Source organism: Salvelinus fontinalis, chromosome 22, assembly GCF_029448725.1.
Source record: "Salvelinus fontinalis isolate EN_2023a chromosome 22, ASM2944872v1, whole genome shotgun sequence".
Classification (NCBI taxonomy): domain Eukaryota; kingdom Metazoa; phylum Chordata; class Actinopteri; order Salmoniformes; family Salmonidae; genus Salvelinus; species Salvelinus fontinalis.
Genome location: NC_074686.1, coordinates 33655708 through 33682505, shown reverse-complemented (window position 1 = coordinate 33682505; position 26798 = coordinate 33655708). Strand labels below are relative to the sequence as shown.

Below are 26798 nucleotides of genomic sequence, written 5' to 3'. Positions count from 1 at the left end.
GTGCTGACTCTCCTCTCTTCCTTTCCTCTCCTCTCCTCTCCTCTCCTCTCCTCTCCTCTCCTCTCCTCTCCTCCTCTCCCCTGGTCTCCCATCCTCCTCTCCCCTCCTCCTCTCCCCTGGTCTTCCCTCCTCTCCCCACCGCTCCCCTGATCTACCCCATGGCAGCGGTGTCCTGCGGGGTGCCCAAGGCGCCGTTGAACGGAGGAGTGCTAACGGTGGACTACTCAGTGGGCACACACGTGACCTACTTCTGCAATGACGGCTACCGCCTGTCCTCCAAAGAGCTGACCAGCGCCGTCTGCCAACCGGACGGCACCTGGAGCAACCACAACAAGATCCCTCGTTGTTCAGGTAGCTAACGTTAGGCTAGGAAGCTAGTGGGGGGGGTGTTTGAGGGCATTTGTGCACACTGCCCAGGTAGCTAACGTTAGGCTAGGAAGCTAGTGGGGGGGTGTTTGAGGGCATTTGTGCGCACTGCCCAGGTAGCTAACGTTAGGCTAGGAGGTTAGTCCAGCAGCTGGGACAGGTGAAGCAGGGGCAGAGAGTATATTTGTGTGTATGCGTGACTGTAATTGTGTGTCAGTGTGTGAGAGTGTGTGTGTGTGTTTGTGCGTTCACCTCACAGCTCCCATGAGGTCATTTACTTCCCTATTAAAATAAGTTCCCCCCTCGAAGGCAATCCCTCACTTATTTATTAGTCTGTATTTTGCCAAAACATGAAGTTATTTCCCCTTAAGATGGCTGTTTAAAATGCCCGGCTGCCTCACAAAGCAGCGCAGATGGAGGTCAACAGTTAACACAGAAAATAATACAATAGTAATGGAGAACTGTGTGGGAAGAAATCGGAGGTTATGCCAATTATCTTCTGACAGTAAGTGTCTCTGGATGATAATGCCTGCTGTGTGTGCACGCTGGTGTGACTGTGCCTGTGACCCTGCGTCTGTGTCTGTTTCTGTGTGACAGTGGTGGTGTGTCCAAGCATCGGCTCCTTCTCTCTGGAACACGGGAGGTGGAGGATCGTGAACGGCTCCCACTATGAGTACAGGACCAAGATTATCTTCAACTGTGACCCGGGCTACTACCGTCTAGGCCCCGCCCACATCCAGTGCACGGCCAACGGCGTGTGGAGTTGGAGGAATGAAAGGCCTCACTGTCAGAGTGAGTTAAGGGCGGACATTTATTTATATTTTTACCTGGGACCTTTTTACACCATCTCCATGTCAGAAGCATGTTGTGTTTAGGTTGTGTTTATCCTAGTGCCTAAGGCGTATCGCATGGCTTTGTAAAGAATAGCAATTTGTTGTGTTAACTTTGCTACATTTTGCTACAGTCTGCCCTAGGGAGTGTTGAATGTCTGTCCAACCTTGGGCAGAATCCTAAGATCGATATGTGATATTTTGACCCCAAATATTCAATAATGAGATAGATAGGTGAGAGAGACGTCTTTGAGATGTTCTTTAAAAGTAGTATCAGGAGCAGGTGTGCTTGGATGTGGATGTGGGAGGATAGTGAATGGACTAGACTTGACCACATAGATTTTTATGGTTTCAATTTTCCCAAAACAGAAAATAAACAAACTTCCTCTCCTCTCCCTTTACCTCCTCTCCTCTCTCCTCTCCCTTTACCTCCTCTCCTCTCCCTTTACCTCCTCTCCTCTCCCTTTACCTCCTCTCCTCTCTCCTCTCCCTTTACCCCCTCTCCTCTCTCCTCTCCCTTTACCTCCTCTCCTCTCTCCTCTCCCTTTACCTCCGCTCCTCTCTCCTCTCCCTTTACCTCCTCTCCTCTCCCTTTACCTCCTCTCCTCTCCCTTTACCTCCTCTCCCTTTACCTCCTCTCCTCTCCCTTTACCACTTCTCCGCTTCCTTTAACTCCTCTCCTCTCCCTTTACCTCCTCTCCCTTTACATCCTCTCCTCTCCCTTTACCTCTCGCCTCTCCCTTTACCACTTATCCTCTCCCTTTACCACCTCTCCTCTCCCTTTACCACTTCTCCTCTTCCTTTACCTCCTCTCCCTTTACCACCTCTCCTCTCCCTTTATCACCTCTCCTCTCCCTTTACCTCTCTCCTCTCCCTTTACCTCCTCTCCCTTTACCAACTCTCCTCTCTTTACCACTTTTCCGCTCCCTTTACCTCCTCTCCTCTCTCCTCTCCCTTTACCAACTCTCCTCTTCCTTTACCTCCTCTCTCTTTACCTTCTCTTCCTTTACCTTCTCTCCCTTTACCTTCTCTCCCTTTACCTCCTCTCCTCTCTCCTCTCCCTTTACCAACTCTCCTCTTCCTTTACTTCCTCTCCCTTTACCTTCTCTTCCTTTACCTTCTCTCTCTTTACCTCCTCTCCCTTTACCTCCTCTCATCTCTCCTCTCCATTTACCAACTCTCCTCTTCCTTTACCCCCTCTCCCTTTACCTTCTCTTCCTTTACCTTCTCTCCCTTTACCTTCTCTCCCTTTACCTTCTCTCCCTTTACCTCCTCTCCCTTTACCTTCTCTCCCTTTACCACCTTTCCTCTCCCTTTACCACCTCTACTCTCCCTTTACCACCTTTCCTCTCCCTTTACCACCTCTACTCTCCCTTTACCTCCTATTCATTTACCTCCTCTCCCTTTACCTCATCTCTCCTCTCCCTTTACCTCCTCTCTCCTCTCCCTTGACCTCCTCTCTCCACCCTTTACTTCCACTCCACTCTTCCTCTCTTCTCTCCCTTCTCCTGTCCCTCCTCCCTTCCCTTCCCTTCTCCTCCTCTCCCCTCCCTCCTCTCCTCCTCTCTCCTCTCCTCTCTGCACCTCCTCTTACCTCTCCCCTACCTCGTCTCCTCTCCTGTTCCAAGGATCCCAAAAACAAAATAATATGACTCACCTTCACTTACAAATACCACAGAAACAGTTGACAGATCCATTCAAACTTGGCAAAAATCGCTCCGATTGAATTACCATGTGAACTGTAAGGGATCAGCTTGTGTCTTATTTATTAACCAAGAATTCAAATCATTGTTATACTCAACTCTGAGAGTGGTTTGAAACAATATGTCTCATATGTTTGTTTATGCCATTAGTTTGTGAGCTGGGAGATGATGTCTCTGTTATTGTCTGCGTCACAGTCATTTCCTGTGGAGACCTCCCTGGCCCGCCCAATGGGAAGAAGATTGGTACGCAGATGACCTTCGGGGCGACCGCCATCTTCATGTGTGACGCAGGGTTCATGCTGGTGGGCTCTACCGTGAGAGAATGTCTCCCCTCTGGACTGTGGAGTGGACAGGAGACGCGCTGCTTGGGTAAAACAACCTATCTGGTCCCCACATCTCTGTTCTCTGTCTTTGTGTGAAACAACCAAGTCACTCTCCAGACTCTGAGAGAATGTTAAGATTATTAAGAACGAAGAACCATTCCCCACATTGTGTTGTCTGTCTGTGAAATGTAGGCTACAGTATCTACTGCCCTAACAATGTTTTTGTTGCTGTAGAGTTATTTTAAGTCTCCACCTCTAAGAAACATCTTTCTTATGTGTTGAAATAGCTTTACAGTCTAACTTTTTTGTCTGCTGATGCCAAGTCTGTGGAAGCAGGGACTACTGTCTATTTTGGGCTTCCATCTTTTCTCTGACACACATCTGTGGACTAAAAATATCTCTGCAACCTAACTGTTTAAATTAGCATTTCCATACTGTACTCTGTCTGTAACCTTCACAGAATAGGACTGTACAGTACATTACAAGACTTCTCTTTCTCCCTCTTCCACCTAACTCCCCTCTCTCTCCCCATCTCTCTTTCTCTCTCTCTCTCTCTCTCAATTCAATTTCAATTCAAGTCCATTTAAGGGCTTTATTGGCATGGGAAACATATGTTAACATTGCCAAAGCAAGTGAAATAGATAATAAACAAAAGTGAAATAAACAGTACAAATTAACAGTAAACATGATATCTGCTCTCTCTCTGACTCTCTCTTTCGCTCTCTCTCTCTCGCTGATTCTCTTTCGCCTTTGCTCTCTTTCTCTCTCTCCCCCTCTCTCTTTGTCTCTCTATCTCTCTCCCCCTCTCTCTTCTCTTGCTCTCTCTCTCCTCTCCCTCCTCTAACTATTGCTTTTGTGTTCCTCTCCAGCGGGCCACTGTGGTATTCCGGAGACCATAGTGAACGGCCAGGTGATCGGGGAGAACTTTGGCTACAGAGAGACGGTAGTGTACCAGTGCATCCCAGGCTTCCGCCTCATCGGCTCCTCTGTGCGGATCTGTCTGCAGGACCACAACTGGTCCGGACAGCTGCCTTCCTGCGTGTGTGAGTAGTCCCCCTTTTATCTCTCTCTCTCTCTCTCTCTCTCTGACACACCCACATTTTTATTGACTTGGCCAAAGCTTTTGATACGGTAGACCATTCCATTTTTGTGGGCCGGCTAAGGAGCATTGGTGTCTCTGAGGGGTCTTCGGTCCTAGTTTGCTAACCAACTCTCTTTAAGAGTGCAGTGTATAACGTCAGAACATCTGCTGTATCAGCCACTGCCTGTCACCAAGGGTGTACCCCATGCTCTTCTCAATTTACATCAACAACATAGCTCAGGCAGTAGGAAGCTCTCTCATCCATTTATATGCAGATGATACAGTCTTATACTCAGCTGGCCCCTCCCCGGATTTTGTGTTAAATGCTCTACAACAAAGCTTTCTTAGTGTCCAACAAGCTTTCTCTGCCCCTAACCTTGTTCTGAACACCTCCAAAACAAAGGTCATGTGGTTTGGTAAGAAGAATGCCCCTATCCCCACAGGTGTGATTACTACCTCTGAGGGTTTAGAGCTTGAGGTAGTCACCTCATACAAGTACTTGGGAGTATGGCTAGATGGTGCACTGTCCTTCTTACAGCACATATCAAAGCTGCAGGCTAAAGTTAAATGTAGACTTGGTTTCCTCATCATAATCGCTCCTTTTTCACCCCAGCTGCCAAACTAACCCTGATTCAGAGACATCATTTAATTGTCTCAAGTCTCTCTTTATGTGTTGTTGTGGTGTCTCTCTTGTCGTGATGTGTGTGTTGTCCTATATTTTTATTTTACATTTTTAATCCCAGCCCCCATCCCTGTAGGAGGCCTTTTGCCTTTTAGTAGGCCATCATTGTAAATAAGAATTTGGAAACCATGTGTTTGATGTATTTGATACCATTCCAGTGATTCCACTCCAGCCATTACCACGAGCCTGTCCTCCCCAATTAAGGTGCCACCAACTTCCTGTGCTTGATTCATTTTTTGTGGTTCATGATTTTTCACAACAACACAGTTAAGGGAAAATAAATAAAGTCTCACTATATGCTCTCCCAAAAATGTAATGGTAAACAGAGTAGAGTCTTCACACCTCTGCAAACACTTTTGGGTGAGCGTCAGCTCAGACTTTTTTGTAAGGACACAGTTGACTAATAACACTGCTTTGGAATGCAAAGGGAAGAAGGGAGTCACCACGCTGCGTCATTATGCTATCTCTAGGCTGACGAGTCGAGTAGCACTCCTGAACGCCCTCTGCAGTTCACCAATACCCTGACATATACAGCGTTCTCTTCCTCCTCTCTGCGCTCACACACAAGGAGCATTCCCTATTGGCCCGTTTTTACTGGAACTGAAAGGAACATGTAGAATGATGATGCAGAAGCGTGCACTGTTACAGACAGTTATTTATCTTGTTGCGTTTTATAGCGTTACTAATCTAGATAGAATGATGCAAGCAGTAGATGTCATAGAAGGTATTAGTCATATAGGGTTGGTGGAGAGACTGCATGTGATAGTCTACAGTATCTTCACATAGATACATCTTCCAGGTTTGCCTGAGGAAACTGCTCTTTCTCCATTTAATGCAGCGAGGCAATAGTGGTGTGTGTGAAAGACAGGCAATGCAAACCCCCTGTTTCCTGCGATCTGGAGATAAACAGACAGAGCGCAGCACCACTATACTGTTTTTGCGGATCTGAAGGTGATCACTCTGGTGTGACGTTTTCCCTAGGTACAGATCTAGGATCAGCTTCCCCTCCCAAAATTGTTAACCATTAGTGGGGAAAATGCTAAACTGACCCAAGATCAGTGTCTGGGGGCAACTTCACTCTATTCCGTGTCACCTTTACCACGTCACAGCCCTGGCACACCTTTACCCCGTCACAGCCCTGGCACACCTTTACCACGTCACAGCCCTGAGACACCTTTACCCCGTCACAGCCCTGGCACACCTTTACCACGTCACAGCCCTGGCACACCTTTACCACGTCACAGCCCTGAGACACCTTTACCCCGTCACAGCCCTGGCACACCTTTACCACGTCACAGCCCTGGCACACCTTTACCACGTCACAGCCCTGGCACACCTTTACCACGTCACAGCCCTGAGACACCTTTACCCCGTCACAGCCCTGGCACACCTTTACCACGTCACAGCCCTGGCACACCTTTACCACGTCACAGCCCTGGCACACCTTTACCACGTCACAGCCCTGGCACACCTTTACCCCGTCACAGCCCTGGCACACCTTTACCACGTCACAGCCCTGGCACACCTTTACCCCGTCACAGCCCTGGCACACCTTTACCACGTCACAGCCCTGGCACACCTTTACCACGTCACAGCCCTGGCACACCTTTACCACGTCACAGCCCTGGCACACCTTTACCCCGTCACAGCCCTGGCACACCTTTACCACGTCACAGCCCTGGCACACCTTTACCACGTCACAGCCCTGGCACACCTTTACCACGTCACAGCCCTGGCACACCTTTACCACGTCACAGCCCTGGTACACCTTTACCCCGTCACAGCCCTGGCACACCTTTACCACGTCACAGCCCTGGCACACCTTTACCCCTTCACAGCCCTGGCACACCTTTACCACGTCACAGCCCTGGCACACCTTTACCACGTCACAGCCCTGGCACACCTTTACCACGTCACAGCCCTGGCACACCTTTACCCCGTCACACCCCTGGCACACCTTTACCACGTCACAGCCCTGGCACACCTTTACCCCGTCACACCCCTGGCACACCTTTACCCCGTCACAGCCCTGGCACACCTTTACCCCGTCACAGCCCTGGCACACCTTTACCACGTCACACCCATGGCACATGTCTAGGCTGTATTATTATTATTATTATTATTATTATTATTATTATTATTATTAACTATATGGTTAGACCAATATTTCTATATTCTGTTATCATAGTGTCTGAAACAATATGTTTCCTATAGGCTATAAGCAAAACATTTGTTGTTTGATAACATTGTCTCTCCGGTGGTGATCGTGGTGATGATGCCCAGTGTTTTTATAAAGACAATATGCTGCGTAACGCTAGCAGCACTTTAAACAGAAATAGCTACTGGAGATATGAGCGGGCCAGGGCCATTTAACGTTGTATCCTACTGAAATGGTATTGAACCGTATCTCCTCAACTGGCTATCACAAAGACTAGGCCTCTGGCTCACTGATCAACCATGGAGCTAGGCCAACACTTCTTCATGGAAAATAGGATTTTATTTCACCCCTTGGGTGTGTGGGGGGATGGGTGTGTGTGTGTGTGTGTGTGTGTGTGTGTGTGTGTGTGTGTGTGTGTGTGTGTGTGTGTGTGTGTGTGTGTGTGTGTGTGTGTGTGTGTGTGTGTGTGTGTGTGTGTGTGTGTGTGTGTGTGTGTGTGTGTGTGTGTGTGTGACTCCACATTCACATGCATGTATTTGAGGTTGAGCTCAGCTATTTTAACGTGCAATGATGTGGTTTTAAATTTTGGTTATAGACAGTGCTCAAATGAAGGGGAAATTGCTTCTTTGCAAAGAGAGACAAATTACATCTGTAATTATGCAGATGAAGTTGTTTGTGAGAACGTGGGAAAGAGAGGGAGGGGGAGAGAGAGCAGCTGCGAATGGCAATGAGGAATGTGTGGACCCGCCAGGGGTGAGAAGGAGAAAAACAAGACTGAAGTGAGGAATCACTTTCTACAGACATTGAGACCTGTTCAGGTTCTCCCTCATAGGCTTAGTTGGACAGAGAACCCAGAAACGGACTCGCCATAATGGCACTTTGGGCAAATGCCAGATGCGCTGGTCCATCTTTAGCCCAGTGGGCCAGTCTAAATTGTTTTTAAAAATTGTGAACAATGATCATAATTTGGCTAATAATGAGGGCCTTAAGAAAATAAATTGCTGGTGTGGGGGCCTCGAGGAACATAGTTTGGTCAGTCTGTTAGGCCCGGGACGAAACTTCAAAACCTCAGTGCAGACAAAGACAAACGTGGCTTGCTGCTTCAACTTCAATTTCAACTTTGACAGTGGTTATATCTTCCTTATCGGGTGATGCCTACACTATTGAAACAGTGAAAAATATGAAAGCATAAACATTTATTTTCTCTGACGATTCACGTCACTAAAAGGCCGTATGACTTTGAAAATGTAACATTGTTATATCAAGTTCATTAGAAAATGTTTTTGACATTGTCTGCAGTAGGGTAGAGAAGAAGTGCCTGGGGTGGGATACAGGTCAGTAGTTAACTGTGGTGGACTGGGCTGTAAGTTCACACTGAGGTGGCTGGCGGACAGAGACCAGAGGAAAGGATTACTATCAATTCCCCAAAATGGAGAAGAGGAGGTGGAATTAATGCTCTGTGTCTGCTCTGTGTCTGCTCTGTGTCTGCTCTCTGTCTGCTCTCTGTCTGCTCTTTGTCTGCTCTGTGTCTGCTCTCTGTCTGCTCTCTGTCTGCTCTGTGTCTGCTCTGTTACTGCTCTCTGTCTGCTCTGTCTGCTCTCTGTCTGCTCTGTGTCTGCTCTGTGTCTGCTCTCTGTCTGCTCTGTGTCTGCTCTCTGTCTGCTCTGTGTCTGCTCTGTGTCTGCTCTCTGTCTGCTCTCTGTCTGCTCTCTGTCTGCTCTCTGTCTGCTCTCTGTCTGCTCTGTGTCTGCTCTCTGTCTGCTCTGTGTCTGCTCTCTGTCTGCTCTGTGTCTGCTCTGTGTCTGCTCTCTGTCTGCTCTGTGTCTGCTCTCTGTCTGCTCTCTGTCTGCTCTCTGTCTGCTCTTTGTCTGCTCTGTGTCTGCTCTCTGTCTGCTCTCTGTCTGCTCTGTGTCTGCTCTGTTACTGCTCTCTGTCTGCTCTGTCTGCTCTCTGTCTGCTCTGTGTCTGCTCTGTGTCTGCTCTCTGTCTGCTCTGTGTCTGCTCTCTGTCTGCTCTGTGTCTGCTCTCTGTCTGCTCTCTGTCTGCTCTCTGTCTGCTCTCTGTCTGCTCTGTGTCTGCTCTCTGTCTGCTCTGTGTCTGCTCTGTGTCTGCTCTGTGTCTGCTCTCTGTCTGCTCTCTGTCTGCTCTCTGTCTGCTCTCTGTCTGCTCTCTGTCTGCTCTGTGTCTGCTCTCTGTCTGCTATCTGTCTGCTCTGTGTCTGCTCTCTGTCTGCTCTGTGTCTGCTCTCTGTCTGCTCTCTGTCTGCTCTCTGTCTGCTCTCTGTCTGCTCTCTGTCTGCTCTGTGTCTGCTCTCTGTCTGCTCTGTGTCTGCTCTCTGTCTGCTCTCTGTCTGCTCTGTGTCTGCTCTCTGTCTGCTCTGTGTCTGCTCTCTGTCTGCTCTCTGTCTGTTCTGTGTCTGCTCTGTGTCTGCTCTCTGTCTGCTCTCTGTCTGCTCTGTGTCTGCTCTCTGTCTGCTCTGTGTCTGCTCTCTGTCTGCTCTGTGTCTGCTCTCTGTCTGCTCTGTGTCTGCTCTCTGTCTGCTCTGTGTCTGCTCTGTGTCTGCTCTGTGTCTGCTCTCTGTCTGCTCTGTGTCTGCTCTCTGTCTGCTCTCTGTCTGCTCTGTGTCTGCTCTGTGTCTGCTCTGTGTCTGCTCTGTGTCTGCTCTCTGTCTGCTCTCTGTCTGCTCTCTGTCTGCTCTCTGTCTGCTCTGTGTCTGCTCTCTGTCTGCTCTCTGTCTGCTCTGTGTCTGCTCTGTGTCTGCTCTCTGTCTGCTCTCTGTCTGCTCTGTGTCTGCTCTGTGTCTGCTCTCTGTCTGCTCTCTGTCTGCTCTGTGTCTGCTCTCTGTCTGCTCTCTGTCTGCTCTCTGTCTGCTCTGTGTCTGCTCTGTGTCTGCTCTGTGTCTGCTCTCTGTCTGCTCTGTGTCTGCTCTCTGTCTGCTCTGTGTCTGCTCTGTGTCTGCTCTCTGTCTGCTCTCTGTCTGCTCTCTGTCTGCTCTGTGTCTGCTCTCTGTCTGCTCTGTGTCTGCTCTCTGTCTGCTCTGTGTCTGCTCTCTGTCTGCTCTGTGTCTGCTCTCTGTCTGCTCTGTGTCTGCTCTGTGTCTACTCTGTGTCTGCTCTGTGTCTGCTCTGTGTCTGCTCTGTGTCTGCTCTCTGTCTGCTCTCTGTCTGCTCTGTGTCTGCTCTGTCTACTCTGTGTCTGCTCTGTGTCTGCTCTGTGTCTGCTCTGTGTCTGCTCTGTGTCTGCTCTCTGTCTGCTCTGTGTCTGCTCTCTGTCTGCTCTGTGTCTGCTCTCTGTCTGCTCTCTGTCTGCTCTCTGTCTGCTCTCTGTCTGCTTTGTGTCTGCTCTCTGTCTGCTCTGTGTCTGCTCTGTGTCTGCTCTCTGTCTGCTCTGTGTCTGCTCTCTGTCTGCTCTGTGTCTGCTCTGTGTCTGCTCTCTGTCTGCTCTCTGTCTGCTCTGTGTCTGCTCTCTGTCTGCTCTGTGTCTGCTCTCTGTCTGCTCTCTGTCTGCTCTCTGTCTGCTCTGTGTCTGCTCTCTGTCTGCTCTGTGTCTGCTCTCTGTCTGCTCTCTGTCTGCTCTCTGTCTGCTCTCTGTCTGCTCTCTGTCTGCTCTCTGTCTGCTCTGTGTCTGCTCTCTGTCTGCTCTCTGTCTGCTCTGTGTCTGCTCTCTGTCTGCTCTGTGTCTGCTCTCTGTCTGCTCTCTGTCTGCTCTCTGTCTGCTCTCTGTCTGCCTGTTTGTTCCTGCACATGTCAAAACATCATTGAAAAAAAAGCACAGTGGGGCTGGGTTTTCTTGCGTGGTGACACACATACACACAGATACACACACCCCTGCTGTTATCTACACACTTTAAATATCAGTAGCTTTCTAGGGCACACACACTTGGAGTTAGGGCCTTCACACCCTAACACTGACCTCCAGACCAGCACACGATCACTCATTGACTCAAACGTTTTGGGGCCAGGGACCCTTTAATGATATTAAATTCATCAAAAAGGGTCAATGCAGATTGTCCGGGTAGTTATTTGATGAACTATTTAACTAACTATTTAGCAGTATTATGGCTTGGGGATAGAAGCTGTTCAGGGTCCTGTTGGTTCCAGACTTGGTGCATTGGTATCGCTTACCGTGCGGTAGTCTACCGCATGCACGTCCTGGTCCTTACTCACATTGGCTAAGGAGAGCGTTATCAGCGATGTTCGTCCGGAACAGCTGGTGCTCTCCTGCATGGTTCAGTGTTGCTTGCCTCGAAGCAAGCATAGAAGGCATATAGCTCATACGGTAGGCACACGTCACTGGGCTGCTTGCAGCTGGTTTTCCCTTTGTAATATGTGATACTTTGCATGCCCTGCTACATCCAACGGGCGTCAGAGCCAGCGTAGTAGGATTCGATCTTAGTCCTGTATTGACGCTTTGCCTGTTTGATGGCTTGTCAGAGGTCGTTATTAATGAAGCTTGTGGCTGATGTGGTAAACTACTCAATGCCATCAGATGATTCCCGGAACATACACTACATGACCAAAAGTATGTGGACACCTGCTCGTCGAACATCTCATCCCAAAATCATGGGCATTAATATGGAGTTGTTCCACCCTTTGCTGCTATAACAGCCTCCACTCCTCTGGGAAGGCTTTCCACTAGATGTTGGAACATTATTCCTCCTCCACCAAAAGTATGTGGACACCTGCTCGTCGAACATCTCATCCCAAAATCATGGGCATTAATATGGAGTTGTTCCACCCTTTGCTGCTATAACAGCCTCCACTCCTCTGGGAAGGCTTTCCACTAGATGTTGGAACATTGCTGCGGGAACATGCTTCCCTTCATTCACAAGAGCATTGTAAGGTTGAGCACTGATGTTGGGCGATTAGGCCTGGCTTGCAGTCGGTGTTCCAATTCATCCCAAAGGTGTTTGATGGAGTTGAGGTCAGGGCTCTGCAGGCCAGTCAAGTTCTTCCACACCGATCTCGACAAGGCATTTGTGTATGGACCTCGCTTTGTGCACAGGGGCATTGTCATGTTGAAGCAGGAAAGGGTCTTCCCCAAACTGTTGCCTCAACGGTGGAAGCACAGAATCGTCAATAATGTCATTGTATGCTGTAGCATTAAGATTTCCCTTCACTGGAACTAATGGGCCTAGCCCGAACCATGAAAAACAGCCCCAGACCATTATTCCTCCTCCACCAAACTTTACAGATGGCACTGTGCATTCGGGCAGGTAGCGTTCTCCTGGCATCCGCCAAACCCTGATTCTTTCGTCATCCTGCCAGATGGTGAAGCGTGATTCATCACTCCGGAGAACGCATTTCCACTGCTCCAGATTCCAATGGAAGTGAGCATTACACCACTCCAGCCGACGCTTATTATTGAGCATGGTGATCTTAGGGTTGTGTCCTGCTGCTCTGCCATGGAAACCCATTTCATGAGGTTCCCGACAAACAGTTATTGTGCTGACTTTGCTTCCAGAGGCTGTTTGGAACTCGCTAGTGAGTGTTGCAACCGAGGACAGACTATTTTGACACGTTACGCGGTTCAGCACACGGCGGTCCTGTTCTGTGAGCTTGTGTATTCTACCATGTCGTGGCTATGCCGTTGTTGCTCCTAGACATTTCCACTTCACAATAACAGCACTTGCAGTTGACCGGGGCAGGTCTAGCAGGGCAGAAATATGACAAACTGATTTGTTGGAAAGGTGGCATCCTATGAAAGTGCCACGTTGAAAGTCACTGAGCTCTTCAGTAAAGCCATTCTACTGCCAATATTTGTCTGTGGAGATTGCATGACTGTGTGCTCGATTTTCTATACCTGTCAGCAACGGGTGTGACTGAAATAGCTAAATCCACTAATTTGAAGGGGTGTCCACATACATTTTTATATATGGTGTATTTCAGTCTGTGCTAGCAAAACAGTTCCGAAACAGCTCCTCATTACTTGAGTAGTATTTTTTTTTTTTTAAGCATAAAAGGAGTTTTACAATGACTTCGGAGGTGGAGGGCCGGATGAACCAAGTCTCTGGCCCTGGGACACCTTTTGGCATCAGAGAGAAAATGTTGCTGTTTTAAAGCTAATTTCCTGCAATTCTACACATTTTGTTTTGGGGCGGAGATATTTTTTGTTGTTGCGGCATAAAGCTAATAAAGCTAACATTTCATCCATTAGACGGAGAGATTTTTTTTATCACAGTGCATTTATGTATAACAAAAAGCACAAGTATTTTTTTCCCATTTAACCTAATTTAACAAATTCTTATTTACAATGACGGCCTACCCCTGCCAACCCCGGATGACGATGGGCCAATTGTGCACCACCCTATGGGACTCCCAATCACAGCCAGATGTGATTCAGCCTGGATTTCAACCAGGCACTGGAGTGACACCTCTTGCATTGAGATGCAGTGCCTCAGACCCTGCGCCACTCGGGAGCCCATTATTAAGTTGAAAAATGTATCCTTGGTGGAGTACTGTGGATACCAATATCCCTGTGAGCCTCCCAGGCCCATGTTGCCCAGGGATAAAAACGTACATGGTAGACGAATAATATTACATTGTATTGTAGTACCATCTATACCAATGATCATCAGCTAGATTCAGCCACGATTTTATTGAGTGGATGATCAGGGCGCCAGAACATAATTACAAATAATTTGTAGACCGCAAATTGACGGCAAGAAGCCCAAACAGATATATTTGACTAAAACGTAAGAATTTCAAACCTTGCTTACAGTATACGATCACATACAGGTACACTATATCATTCTATTATGTGTGGGAATACTGATTTACAAAATGTAAATAACTTGGAGCTGATTTGCTGGTGTCCCTACTGGCCAAAATGTGTTAAATCTGTTAAAGTTAGTAATATTGATTAAAAAAATAAATGAAATGTAAAAAATTATAAAATAATAATAAATATTTTGAGATCTGGCTGTGGACCCCCTGCAGTACCATCCCAGTTTGAGGATCCCTGGCCTAACACACTGACTTCCAGACCAGTATTTAATCACTCACCCATACTTATCCCACTCTCCCATACTTAGCACACCCACCCATACTTAGCACACCCACCCATACTTAGCACACTCACCCATACTTAGCACACTCACCCATACTTAGCCCACTCACCCATACTTAGCACACTCAGCCATACTTAGCCCTGCTTACTCCATTTGCACACACTGTATATAGATGTTTCTATTGTGTTATTGTCTGTACGTTTGTTTATCCCATGTGTAACTCTGTGTTGTTTGTGTCGCACTGCTTTGCTTTATCTTAGCCAGGTCGCAGTTGTAAATGAGAACTTGTTCTCAACTGGCCTACCTCTCCCTCACTCTCTATCTCCCTCTCTCCCTCTCCCTCCCTCTTGTCTCTCTCCCTCACTTTCTCCCTCCCTCTCTCCCTCCCTCCCTCTCTCCCTCTCTCCCTCTCTCCCTCCCTCTTGTCTCTCTCCCTCACTGACTCAGTCTGGTCCATTATCTCATTTCATAAGTCCCTGACAGTCTCCCTCTCACTGATAAAGTCCCACAATGTCAGGCTTACAGTATCCCTCCTAGTATCATGTCCCCATGGCCCCATATATTAGGCCCCAGAACCACCAGTTTATCCCCTCCCAGGACCCATGCCTCCCAGGCGGACAGAGAAACGCCTCCCAGAGCTGGAGAGAGGATATATAATCAGTTACACAGTATGCTCAGCCATCACTTCTGCATCGCTCAGCAAATGCCTGCAATTGAGCAAAACTAATGTGGTTTGCGCCATTGGCGTGAAAATGGCCGCCATCCATTGGATTAGCCATTCGGGTGAGCTGACAGATGGCCAATGAGTTTAGACCAGTGGGACCTGATGGGGAATGACACTCTTCAGTGGTCTACGAAGTGGCAATACGACAGTCCTTCGCCATTAGTCCTCCTGAATATCAGTTTGAGAGGTGATTGAGACCATAGAAATAGAATGAGACACTCAAAATGGCCGCCAGTCCATCCATTGTATGGCATTATTGACTTGAACGGGGACGCCGCTTCTATTCATTGCAGTTCTGTAATTAAGACGTTCTGTCTGAACTGTTGATAGTCTAGCCCCTAGCCTATTGATAACAAAGCCACACAGCCATATTACAGTTCCATTGGTAACCTATTGTTATGTCCACTCTATGGCACAGTAAGTGGGGCTGCGTTCAAGCTCCACTGGTTTATTTTTGGCATAAATTCCCTGTTCAAGGTCCAGCTATGCTTTGAAAGCTCAATAGGTGTGTTTTTGCAGTGAACAAATGAGCACCCGGTGGATTATTACCTACACTGAACAAAAATATAAACTGAGGAGTATTTCTGTCTGTCATAAAGCCCTTTTGTGGGGAAAAACTCATTCTGATTGGCTGAGCCTGGCTCCCCAGTGGGTGGGCCTATGCCTTTTCAGGCCCATCCATGGCTGCACCCCAGCCCAGTCGTGAAATCCAGGAATCCAATTATATATGAATGTTACCCTTTTATATGGTATATTACATACAGCATGATTCAATATGGAATCTCAATATTGCCCTTACTTTTATACGATACATCACATACAGTATGATTCAATATGGAATCTCAATGTCAATATCTCTTTCTCCCCCAGCTATCAGCTGTGGACACCCAGGAAGCCCCATCTACGGGCGGGCCATCGGTAACGGCTTCAACCTGAACGACGTGGTGAGCTTCTCCTGCAACATGGGCTATGTGATGGAGGGGCCCTCGAGGGCCCAGTGCCAGGCCACGCGCCAGTGGAGCCAGCCACCACCAACGTGTAAAGGTGGGGAAAAAAGTTAAGTCTTCTATTCACATGGAGTACGCTTGCTCGTTCCGCCTGATCCCTGCAGTGCACTCTGGGTAAAATGGGGATGAATGAGGAGGAGTTCATCATGGCTTGTAGTGGGATTGTTACCAATCAGCATTGTAACCAATCAGCATGACATTGGGCTGTGTAGGGGGAAGGGGGACATTTGGTTGCTCTGTCTTTCTGTCTGTTATGTGGTTGTTGTGAGTTAGGGTCATAGGCTAGGACGGGCTCTTGAACATCATTGGAAATGATTGTGGTGGTATCATAGGCTAAAACGGCCTCTTGAACATCATTGGATATGATTGTGGTGGTATCATAGCCTAGGACGGCCTCTTGAACATCATTGGATATGATTGTGGTGGTATCATAGCCTAGGACGGCCTCTTGAACATCATTGGATATGATTGTGGTGGTATCATAGCCTAGGACGGCCTCTTGAACATCATTGGATATGATTGTGGTGGTATCATAGGCTATGGTATCATAGGCTAGGAAGGCCTCTTGAACATCATTGGATATGATTGCGGTGGTATCATAGGCTAGGACGGCCTCTTGAACATCATTGGATATGATTGCGGTGGTATCATAGGCTAGGACGTCCTCTTGAACATCATTGGATATGATTGCGGTGGTATCATAGGCTAGGACGGCCTCTTGAACATCATTGGATATGATTGCGGTGGTATCATAGGCTAGGACGGCCTCTTGAACATCATTGGATATGATTGTGGTGGTATCATAGGCTAAGACGGCCTCTTGAACGTCATTGGATATGATTGTGGTGGTATCATAGGCTATGGTATCATAGGCTAGGACGGCCTCTTGAACGTCATTGGATATGATTGGGGTGGTATCACTGACCGGTATAGTGTTTTTGAATGGTTCCCAGTGCATGACATTTGCCTTGCATGTGATTTAGTTTACAGTGATGCATTTCAACATGCAACCAGACTAACGTCTGTAATATGATTTTGTGACCATGTGTTTGCTGTGTTATACTGTAAATGTATAATAGAATATTCAGAATGTGTGGAAGAGCTGCGGTGGGGGGGCGGGTGATTATCTGAAACCATCTCATGGAGCTTATGGTACTTCCGTTATAGAGGACTCTTACCCTGAGGTAACCAGAGGCTAAATCCAGGGTCAGACTGATGTTGTACGAGCCCTGCATATCAAACAAATTAGTGTCAGTAACGTAGTATCTGATTGGATTACTCTGCCAAGTGGAAATATTAAGCCCTCATTGTGTTGGCCTTTTTTGATACAGGTGAATCAATGTCTCAGGTTCTTGAAATTCATAATAAGCCATTGTGCCATGTAGGGGACAAATGGGACGAAAGTAACATAAGGGGGCGAAAGTAACGTACTTATTTTTCGGGTGTATAGTTGTGTTGTTTAAGGTTCCAAACATATGTCATTTTACTTATACTCATTCTCTCAACCAGCTTCACGAGGTAGTCACATGGAATGCATTTCAATTAACAGGTGTGCCTTGTTAAGTTAATTTGTGGAATTACATTCCTTTTTAATGCGTTTGAGCCAATCAGTTGTTGTGACAAGGTAGGGGTGGTATACAGAAGATATCCTTATTTGGGAAAGGTCTCAGTCCATATTATGTAAAGAACAGCTCAAATAAGCAAAGAGAAATGATAGTCCATCATGAAGGTCAGTCAATCTGGAAAATTTCAAGAACTTTTAAAGTTTGTTCAAGTGCAGTCGCAAAAACAATCAAGAGCTATGATGAAACTGGCTCTAGAGTGCTCAGGACCTCAGACTGGGGCGAAGGTTCACCTTCCAACAGGACAATGACCCTAAGCACACAGCCAAAACAATGCAGGAGTGGCCTCGGGACAAGTCTCTGAATCTCCTTGAGTGGCCCAGCCAGAGCCCGGACTTGAACCTGATCGAACATCTCTGGAGAGACTTGAAAATTGCTGTGCAGCGACGCTCCCCACTCAACCTGACAGAGCTTGAGAGGATCTGCAGAGAAGAATGAGAGAAACTCCCCAAAATACAGGTGTGCCAAGCTTGTAGCATCATGCCCTCAACGACTCAATGCTCTAATCGCTACCAAAGGTGCTTAAACAAAGTACTGAGTAAAAGGTCTGAAACTTATGTAAATGTGATATGTCAGTTTGCATTTTTTATACATTTCTAAAAACCTGCTTTTGCTTTGTCATTATGAGGTGTTGTGTGTAGATTGATGAGGAAACAAATACATTAATCAATTTTAGAATAAGGCTGTAACGTAACAAAATGTGGAAAAAGTCAAGGGGTCTGAATACGTGTGTATATATACAGTACCAGTCAAAAGTTTGGACACACCTACTCATTCAAGGGTTTTTCTTTATTTTTACTATTTTCTACATTGTAGAATAATAGTGAAGACATCAAAACTATGAAATAACACAAATGGAATCATGTAGTAACTCAAAAAGTGTTAAACATATCAAAATATATTTGAGATTCTTCAAAGTAGCCATCCTTTGCCTTGATGACAGCTTTGCACACTCTTGGCATTCTCTCAACCAGCTTCATGAGATAGTCACATGGAATGCATTTCAATTAACAGGTGTGCCTTGTTAAAAGTTAATTTGTGGAATTCCGTTCCTTCTTAATGCGTTTGAGCCAATCAGTTGTTGTGACAAGGTAGGGTTGGTATACAGAAGATATCCCTATTTGGAATGCTTTTCCAACAGTCTTGAAGGAGTTCCCACATATGCTGAGGTCTTGTTGGCTGCTTTTCCTTCACTCTGTTGTCAATAGAGTGAGTCATGGATTGAGATCAATGGAAAATTATCGCAGAAAGGCAGATCCATGTCAGCATTTGGCCCTATTTGAGTGACTGCAGAGGGTTAGGCGTGTCCTCCTAAGTGTTAGAATGAATTTATCCCCTCCATGTTTCCGCCAAATAACACAAGCTTGTCTATTTCCCCCTCCCTGTCTTCCTCTTCAGTGGTCAACTGCTCCGATCCTGGCATCCCAGCCAACTCCATCAGACAGAGTAAGATAGAACACGGAAACTTCACCTTTGGAACCGTGGTGTTCTACGATTGCAACCCAGGTTTCTACCTGTTCGGTTCTCCGGTTCTCACCTGTCAACCCACGGGACAGTGGGACAAGCCTCTACCTGAGTGTATCGGTGAGTCTGTTGTCACTGTATATGGTCAAAAGAGACTCAGCAATCTGCACACTGCTACTTCTACTCATATGTGGTATATTGGAGAAGTTTTGACGGTTGAAAACATTGTCACTGATAAAGCACATTGGGAGCATACCGCTGATTGCAGTGTGCGGAGTCTCTTTTTACCATTCACTGAACTTGTTTTGATATCCAGCACCTGCTCAAAAGCATTGGTGGTATTTATCTACTGTCATCTGTTCCTATAATTTGTTGTCACTGTCTCACAGACTGTCTCTTTCCCGGAGAGAGACTGCCGACTTAGCAACTTGGCACTTGTGGCTAATTAGCATATTATCCCTTTAATTGAGGCTGAATGAGTTGCGTGACCCCCTGCAGCTTAAGATCAGTGTTCTAATTGAGGGACAGGTGGAACAGCGCTGTGGATATTAGACTAATTAGGGATGCCAGGTTGGCAGCTGATCCTTCTGTTTTATGGTGTGTACCTGCAACATTCTCCTCTAAAACAAGCTGCACCAGGGACCTGCTGTACTGGCAACTTGGCATGTCTAAACGCTTGGCTTCAAGGCTTCCTACTGGCTGTCTCGGAGTTCTAAACACAACCTGGGCTTCCTACTGGTTGAGGGGCACATAGTGTGCTCCAATCAGTTCTCTCCTTTGAAGTTTGAACCCAATCTCAACCTTATTGAACATGATGCCTCCCGTTTTATCTTAAACCTGACCATAACTTAGCTCTACTTTGTCCCTGTCACTTTGGTGTTCCAGTTGCCATGTGTTTTAAAAGGGACAGAAAGACGTTGGACAGGATTAAACAATGTGCTCTTTTCTCCTCAATGCCTAGTTCCCTGTTTGATCCACCCCCTGCAACATTGACACCGTGTCCAAAATGTTGTATCGTCCAGGAGCCGACAAAAAGGGAGAAAGTTTAAAGTTAACTTGCTGATTGTAGCACATTGTAGGGTGAATGTCTGAAGAAAGAAGTTGATAATTTACAACATTAAAAAGGAAATGGAGAATTATTACAAAGGATGAGGATGGTACCATGTACTTTGGATCGTTACCATTACGGTACAGTCCATTTTGGACGGTACCTGGATCCAGATCAAATCAAGTCCTGGTCTATAAAGCACTTTTAATCTGGGTCTGGGAAATGTAGCCCATAGTTTGTATTATCTGAATTAGTTTTGAAAGTAGTAAAGTAGTTTGTATGATACAGTATCCTCCCTCATCGAGACGTAGGCCAGAACAGTGTTTACACCATAGTCACATCTCATTCTGTCTTTACTGCTAAAATACTGGACAGGCTACATCGCAAATGCCACTCTATTCCCTATGGGGCCTGGTCAAAAGGAGGGAATAGGTTGCCATTTGGGATGCAGGCGTAGTGTGTGGCCTCAATCCTGTAGAGACAGCACCTGCCACTACGTTAGACCGGTCAGCACTCTGAACTGACGGCATCCATTGTGTGTGTCTCTCTCCTCCAGTGGTGGACTGTGGTCACCCTGGGTGCCCTCCCAACGGCCAACTGAGCGGGGACAAGTTCACCTTCGGCTCCACGGTTCGCTACACCTGCACAGGGGGGCGGCAGCTGAAGGGCGAGTCGGCACGCACCTGCCAGCTTAATGGCCACTGGAGCGTACCCATGCCTTTCTGCTCAGGTGATTTAGGGGGGTTTGTGAGTGTGTGTGGGGGTGGGGGTGGGGGTGTGGGGTTCTGTGTAGTTGGGTGGTTAGGGGGGTTTGTGAGTGGGTGCAGGGGTGTGGGGTTTGTGAGGTTGGGTGGTTAGGGGGGTTTGTGAGTGGGTGCAGGGGTGTGGGGTTTGTGAGGTTGGATGGTTGGATGGTTGGGGGGGGGGGGTTGTGAGTGGGTGCGGGTATGTGGTGTTCTGTGAGGTTGGGTGGTTAGGGAGGTTTGTGAGTGGGTGCAGGGGTGTGGTGTTCTGTGAGGTTGGATGGTTAGGGGGGGGTTGTGAGTGGGTGCGGGTATGTGGTGTTCTGTGAGGTTGGGTGGTTAGGGGGGTTTGTGAGTGGGTGCGGGTATGTGGTGTTCTGTGAGGTTGGGTGGTTAGGGAGGTTTGTGAGTGGGTGCAGGAGTGCACGGGTGTTCTGTGAGGTTGGATGGTTGGGGGGGGGGGGGGTTGTGAGTGTGTGTGTGGTGTTCTGTGAGGTTGGGTGGTTAGGGGGGGGTTGTGAGTGGGTGCGGGTATGTGGTGTTCTGTGAGTTGGGTGGTTAGGGAGGTTTGTGAGTGGGTGCAGGAGTGCACGGGTGTTCTGTGAGGTTGGATGGTTGGGGGGGGGGGGGTTGTGAGTGTGTGTGTGGTGTTCTGTGAGATTGGGTGGTTAGGGGGGGTTGTGAGTGGGTGCGGGTATGTGGTGTTCTGTGAGTTGGGTGGTTAGGGAGGTTTGTGAGTGGGTGCAGGAGTGCACGGGTGTTCTGTGAGGTTGGATGGTTGGGGGGGTGGGGGGGGGGGGGGTTGTGAGTGTGTGTGTGGTGTTCTGTGAGATTGGGTGGTTAGGGAGGGTTGTGAGTGGGTGCGGGTGTGTGGTGTTTTGGGTGGTTAGGGAGGTTTGTGAGTGAATGTGTATGTGTTGGGGCTCAGGTTGTCCTGGAGGTAACAAGTGGCTAAGTCATCTGCAACGTTACATTACGGTCTATAGGAAGGTTGTCATGGTGACCAAGCTCAGATGTTCAAATCTATATTCATCAGCTTTTGGTCTTACTTTTGCTCATTGCAAGAGCTAAAAACAGACAGAGACAAATAGAGAGAAGGTCATATCGAGGTTATATCGAGGACTTTTAGATATACCTCCAAAATAGAGAACTAGCTGCTAATAGCGGAGGGGGATTTAAAAGCCGTGGTGGTGCAACACGTTGGTTTCAGCAGAATAGAAGAAACGAGAGGCATCGACTAACATGTGGGCAGGAGGGTTCACCATCTTCACCCTAGTGGGCGCTGTACCTGGGCATTGACGTTACAGCTCCAATATATCACAACTCGTCTTCACAGTCTAGTCTCTCTCTTTTACTATTTCTCTCTCTCTTTTACTTTCTCTCTCTATCTCTCTCTCTCTGTCTCTCTCTCTCTCTCTCTCTCTCTGTCTCTCTGTCTCTCTCTCTCTCTCTCTCTCTCTCTGTCTCTCTCTGTCTCTCTCTGTCTCTCTCTGTCTCTCTCTGTCTCTCTCTCTGTCTCTGTCTCTGTCTCTGTCTCTGTCTCTGTCTCTCTCTCTCTCTCTCTCTCTCTCTCTCTCTCTCTCTGTCTTTCTCTCATACACACACAGACCTTCCTTACTTCCTTCCTGAATTCCTGAATTACTTCCTTACTTCCAAAATAAAGTTTTTTCTCCTTCCTCTTCTTTCTCCCTGTCTTCCACTCAATATGTAAAGTGGCACAATGTGGGTTGGATGAAAATCGTTATATGGCTACATTTAAGTAAATATGACAATGACCCCGTCGAGGATGATGGGAAAATAAAGTCATTTTTTTCAGACGAAGAAGGATGTCATTCTCTGGATAATTAGGGCCTCTGTATTTCCTCTCTTGCAGAAGTTGGGGCCTGCATCCCAAATTAAACCCTATTCCCTGTATAGAGCACTACTTTTAACCAAAACATTGGGCTCTGGTCAAAAGTAGTGCAGTATATATGGAATAGGGTGCCATTTTGAATGCAGCGGGGACAATAAGTCCCAGTAATGGAACTACTCTGTTGGTGGTTGGTGTTATCTTTTCCTCTTTATTGCTTATCTACTTTTCACTACAGCAGACTGAAGAGGAATCATCTCCTCCTCATCTCTCTCTCTCACTCTATAGGGAGAAACACAGGTACTCACCTTTAATACAGAAGATGGTGTTGGAATCTAAAAGGGTTTTGAATTGGACATCACAAGAAGTGCAAATTACTGGCACAAGATTTTTTTATCCCTGTAGTACATATCTTCCCTTCATAGTTTTCTTTACTTAAAGACTTGTGGCGCTTGTATACACCCTCCCTCACCCTGTTACAGATTGTCTGTAGTTTAAAGAGTTTAGCAATGTGTACACCTCCCCTGCCTCACCCTGTTAGTGAGTCCTACCTGTCCTTTAACCCATCCTACCATACCCTGTCAGTGGGTCTTATCTGTTATTTAATAACTCATTCCTGCCATGGCCTGTCAGTGGGTCTTATCTGTTATTTAATAACCCATCCTGCCATGGCCTGTCAGTGGGTCTTATCTGTTATTTAATAACCCATCCTGCCATGGCCTGTCAGTGGGTCCTATCTGTTATTTAATAACCCATCCTGCCATGGCCTGTTGGTGGGTCCTATATGTTATTTAATAACCCATCCTGCCATGGCCTGTTGGTGGGTCCTATATGTTATTTAATAACCCATCCTGCCATGGCCTGTCAGTGGGTCCTATCTGTTATTTAATAACCCATCCTGCCATGGCCTGTTGGTGGGTCCTATATGTTATTTAATAACCCATCCTGCCATGGCCTGTTGGTGGGTCCTATCTGTTATTTAATAACCCATCCTGCCATGGCCTGTTGGTGGGTCCTATATGTTATTTAATAACCCATCCTGCCATGGCCTGTCAGTGGGTCCTATATGTTATTTAATAACCCATCCTGCCATGGCCTGTTGGTGGGTCCTATATGTTATTTAATAACCCATCCTGCCATGGCCTGTCAGTGGGTCCTATCTGTTATTTAATAACCCATCCTGCCATGGCCTGTCAGTGGGTCCTATCTGTTATTTAATAACCCATCCTGCCATGGCCTGTTGGTGGGTCCTATATGTTATTTAATAACCCATCCTGCCATGGCCTGTCAGTGGGTCCTATATGTTCTGATTATAGTGTGAAGAGTTCAGCAACATGATAACCACCCTGTCTAATCCTAATGTTTATTCAACATCCAATGGGATCAAATTAACATTTTTGTTTACAGTGTGTTATTGAGTAGTGTGAAAAGTCTGGCAGTGTGTAAAGTGGGCCTAAAGCTGACTATGCTGCTGAGAGATATGAGAACACAAGCTGACACTCTTACCTCTTCTACCAGAGTTGTGTGAACGCAGAGAGAGAGAGAGAGAGAGAGAGAGAGAGAGAGAGAGAACTAGAGCCGATTTATTTATACTTGTCCCTCTCGCAACAGCTCCCTCTCTCAACAGCTCCCTCTCTCAACAGCTCCCTCTCTCAACAGCTCCCTCTCTCAACAGCTCCCTCTCTCAACAGCTCCCTCTCTCAACAGCTCCCTCTCTCAACAGCTCCCTCTCTCAACAGCTCCCTCTCTCAACAGCTCCCTCTCTCAACAGTTCCCTCTCTCAACAGCTCCCTCTCTCAACAGCTCCCTCTCTCAACAGCTCCCTCTCTCAACAGCTCCCTCTCTCAACAGCTCCCTCTCTCAACAGCTCCCTCTCTCAACAGTTCCCTCTCTCAACAGCTCCCTCTCTCAACAGCTCCCTCTCTCAACAGCTCCCTCTCTCAACAGCTCCCTCTCTCAACAGTTCCCTCTCTCAACAGCTCCCTCTCTCAACAGCTCCCTCTCTCAACAGCTCCCTCTCTCAACAGTTCCCTCTCTCAACAGCTCCCTCTCTCAACAGCTCCCTCTCTCAACAGTTCCCTCTCTCAACAGCTCCCTCTCTCAACAGCTCCCTCTCTCAACAGCTCCCTCTCTCAACAGCTCCCTCTCTCAACAGCTCCCTCTCTCAACAGTTCCCTCTCTCAACAGCTCCCTCTCTCAACAGCTCCCTCTCTCAACAGCTCCCTCTCTCAACAGTTCCCTCTCTCATGGTTAATGCTTCTAGGATCCATTCTAGAAAACAATTCTGTGGCGAAGTATACAATGCATCTTCATTTAGTTTTTGTGAGCGTCTCTCTGGGGAAACGCACTATCAAATCAATTTAAATAAATACATTTGTAAAGGACTTTATAAAGTATCCACATGTATATGACAGGACGTTATGACAGTCTAATCACATAATACAGTGTCATTAGCCTATTTCGCTACAATTATTAGTATTATCTGCCATGTGCTGATGACTTGAGTTTTGCATGTGTTAAGTCTTCTAATTAGGCTAAATGATGTGTCTGTCTGTGTTTGGTGGTTTCTCTGTTTTGGGCGCAACCCGTTTTCCACACAGATGATACTTGCTAATCACTTGGGGTGTCGGTGTGCGTTCTTTCTCACTATCTCTCAGTTGCCGGTCTCTCTATGCTTCCTCCACTTGTCTCATCTTGCCGGTACGCTAGCACTACTGTAGACTTACTGATGCACAAAGAGCACCTTCACACACACACACACACATATAGACTCACCTGCTCTAGGTCTCCATTAAACCTTCATTAACTGTCCGTGACCCATAAAAGAGCTCCTCCCCAAACCCCTCTGTACAGTGTATGGTGCATGTTCTCTTCTGAGAGCGCTGACCCAGAAAGAGACAGCCATGAGTTTCAGATGGGAGTATTGCTCTCTCTCGATCTCTCTCTCCCTCTCTCTCCCTCTCTCTCTCTCTCTCTCTCTCTCTCTCTTCCTCTCTCTCTCTCTCTCTCTTCCTCTCTCTCTCTCTTCCTCTCTCTCTCTCCCTCTCTCTCTCTCCCTCTCTCTCTCTCTCTCTCTCTCTTCCTCTCTCTCTCTGTCTCTCTCTCTCTCTCCCTCTCTCTCTGTCTCTCTGTCTCTCTGTCTCTCTTTCTCGATCCCTCTCCCTCGCTCTCTATCTTATGCTGTCTCTCTCTGTTTCTCTCTTTCTCGCTCTCTGTCTCTCTCTCTTTCTCGCTATCTCTCTCTCTCTCTCTGTCTCTCACTCTCTCTCTCTCGCTCTCTCTCTCTGTCTCTCTCTCTCTCTGTCTTTCCCCCCCCCTCTCTCTCTCTCTCTCCCTCTCTCTCTATCTTATGCTGTCTCCCTCTGTCTCTCTCTCTCTCGCTATCGCTCTGTCTCTCTCCTTCTCTCTCGCTCTCTTTCTGTCTCTCTCTCTCTATCCCTCATTCTCTCTCGCTTTCTTTCTGTCTCTCTCTCTCTCCCTCATTCTCTCTCGCTCTCTCTCTGTCTCTCTCTTTCTCTCTCACATTCTATTGTTCACTTCCCTGAAGCATTAGTATTTCCCTGGCTCTGAGCTTTGCCTTCCAGTGAGCTGCAGGATTCTAAGCCCCAGCAACAGAAGCCTTCTTTAGGGAAAAGCTATAGATCAAGTGAGGACGTGTGTGTGTGTGTGTGTGTGTGTGTGTGTGTGTGTGTGTGTGTGTGTGTGTGTGTGTGTGTGTGTGTGTGTGTGTGTGTGTGTGTGTGTGTGTGTGTGTGTGTGTTGGACAGTACAGTACATGCTAGGCCCTAGCCCTAACCCTTATACTGTTAGATCAGTTTACCACCACAACACCCTCCGCTTCCATAGTTTCTGATGTAACTGCCCTCCTGGGCAAGGATACACTGATGTAACTACCCTCCTGGGCCAGGATACACTGATGTAACTGCCCTCCTGGGCCAGGGTACCTCCCAGGGTAAACGGATGTAACTGCCCTCCTGGGCCAGGATACACTGATGTAACTGCCCTCCTGTGCCAGGGTACACTGATGTAACTGCCCTCCTGGGCCAGGATACCTCCCAGGGTAAACGGATGTAACTGCCCTCCTGGGCCAGGATACACTAATGTAACTGCCCTCCTGGGCCAGGATACACTGATGTAACTGCCCTCCTGGGCCAGGGTACCTCCCAGGGTAAACGGATGTAACTGCCCT

The 26798-nt window shown here is 47.4% G+C and overlaps 1 protein-coding gene across 5 annotated transcripts in view; it reads left to right on the top strand.

Moving 5' to 3' along the window:
• The window catches only part of LOC129820230 (CUB and sushi domain-containing protein 3-like), an 805004-nt gene that overhangs the window by 689699 nt on the left and 88507 nt on the right, over positions 1–26798 (top strand). For all 5 annotated transcript variants that reach the window (XM_055877256.1, XM_055877257.1, XM_055877255.1 and 2 more), the window contains 7 exons: positions 166–351; positions 964–1158; positions 3095–3268; positions 4092–4265; positions 15747–15920; positions 18904–19089; positions 20574–20747. In XM_055877256.1, coding sequence (XP_055733231.1) covers positions 166–351; positions 964–1158; positions 3095–3268; positions 4092–4265; positions 15747–15920; positions 18904–19089; positions 20574–20747 — 1263 coding nt within the window. The remainder of the gene's footprint in view (positions 1–165; positions 352–963; positions 1159–3094; positions 3269–4091; positions 4266–15746; positions 15921–18903; positions 19090–20573; positions 20748–26798) is intronic.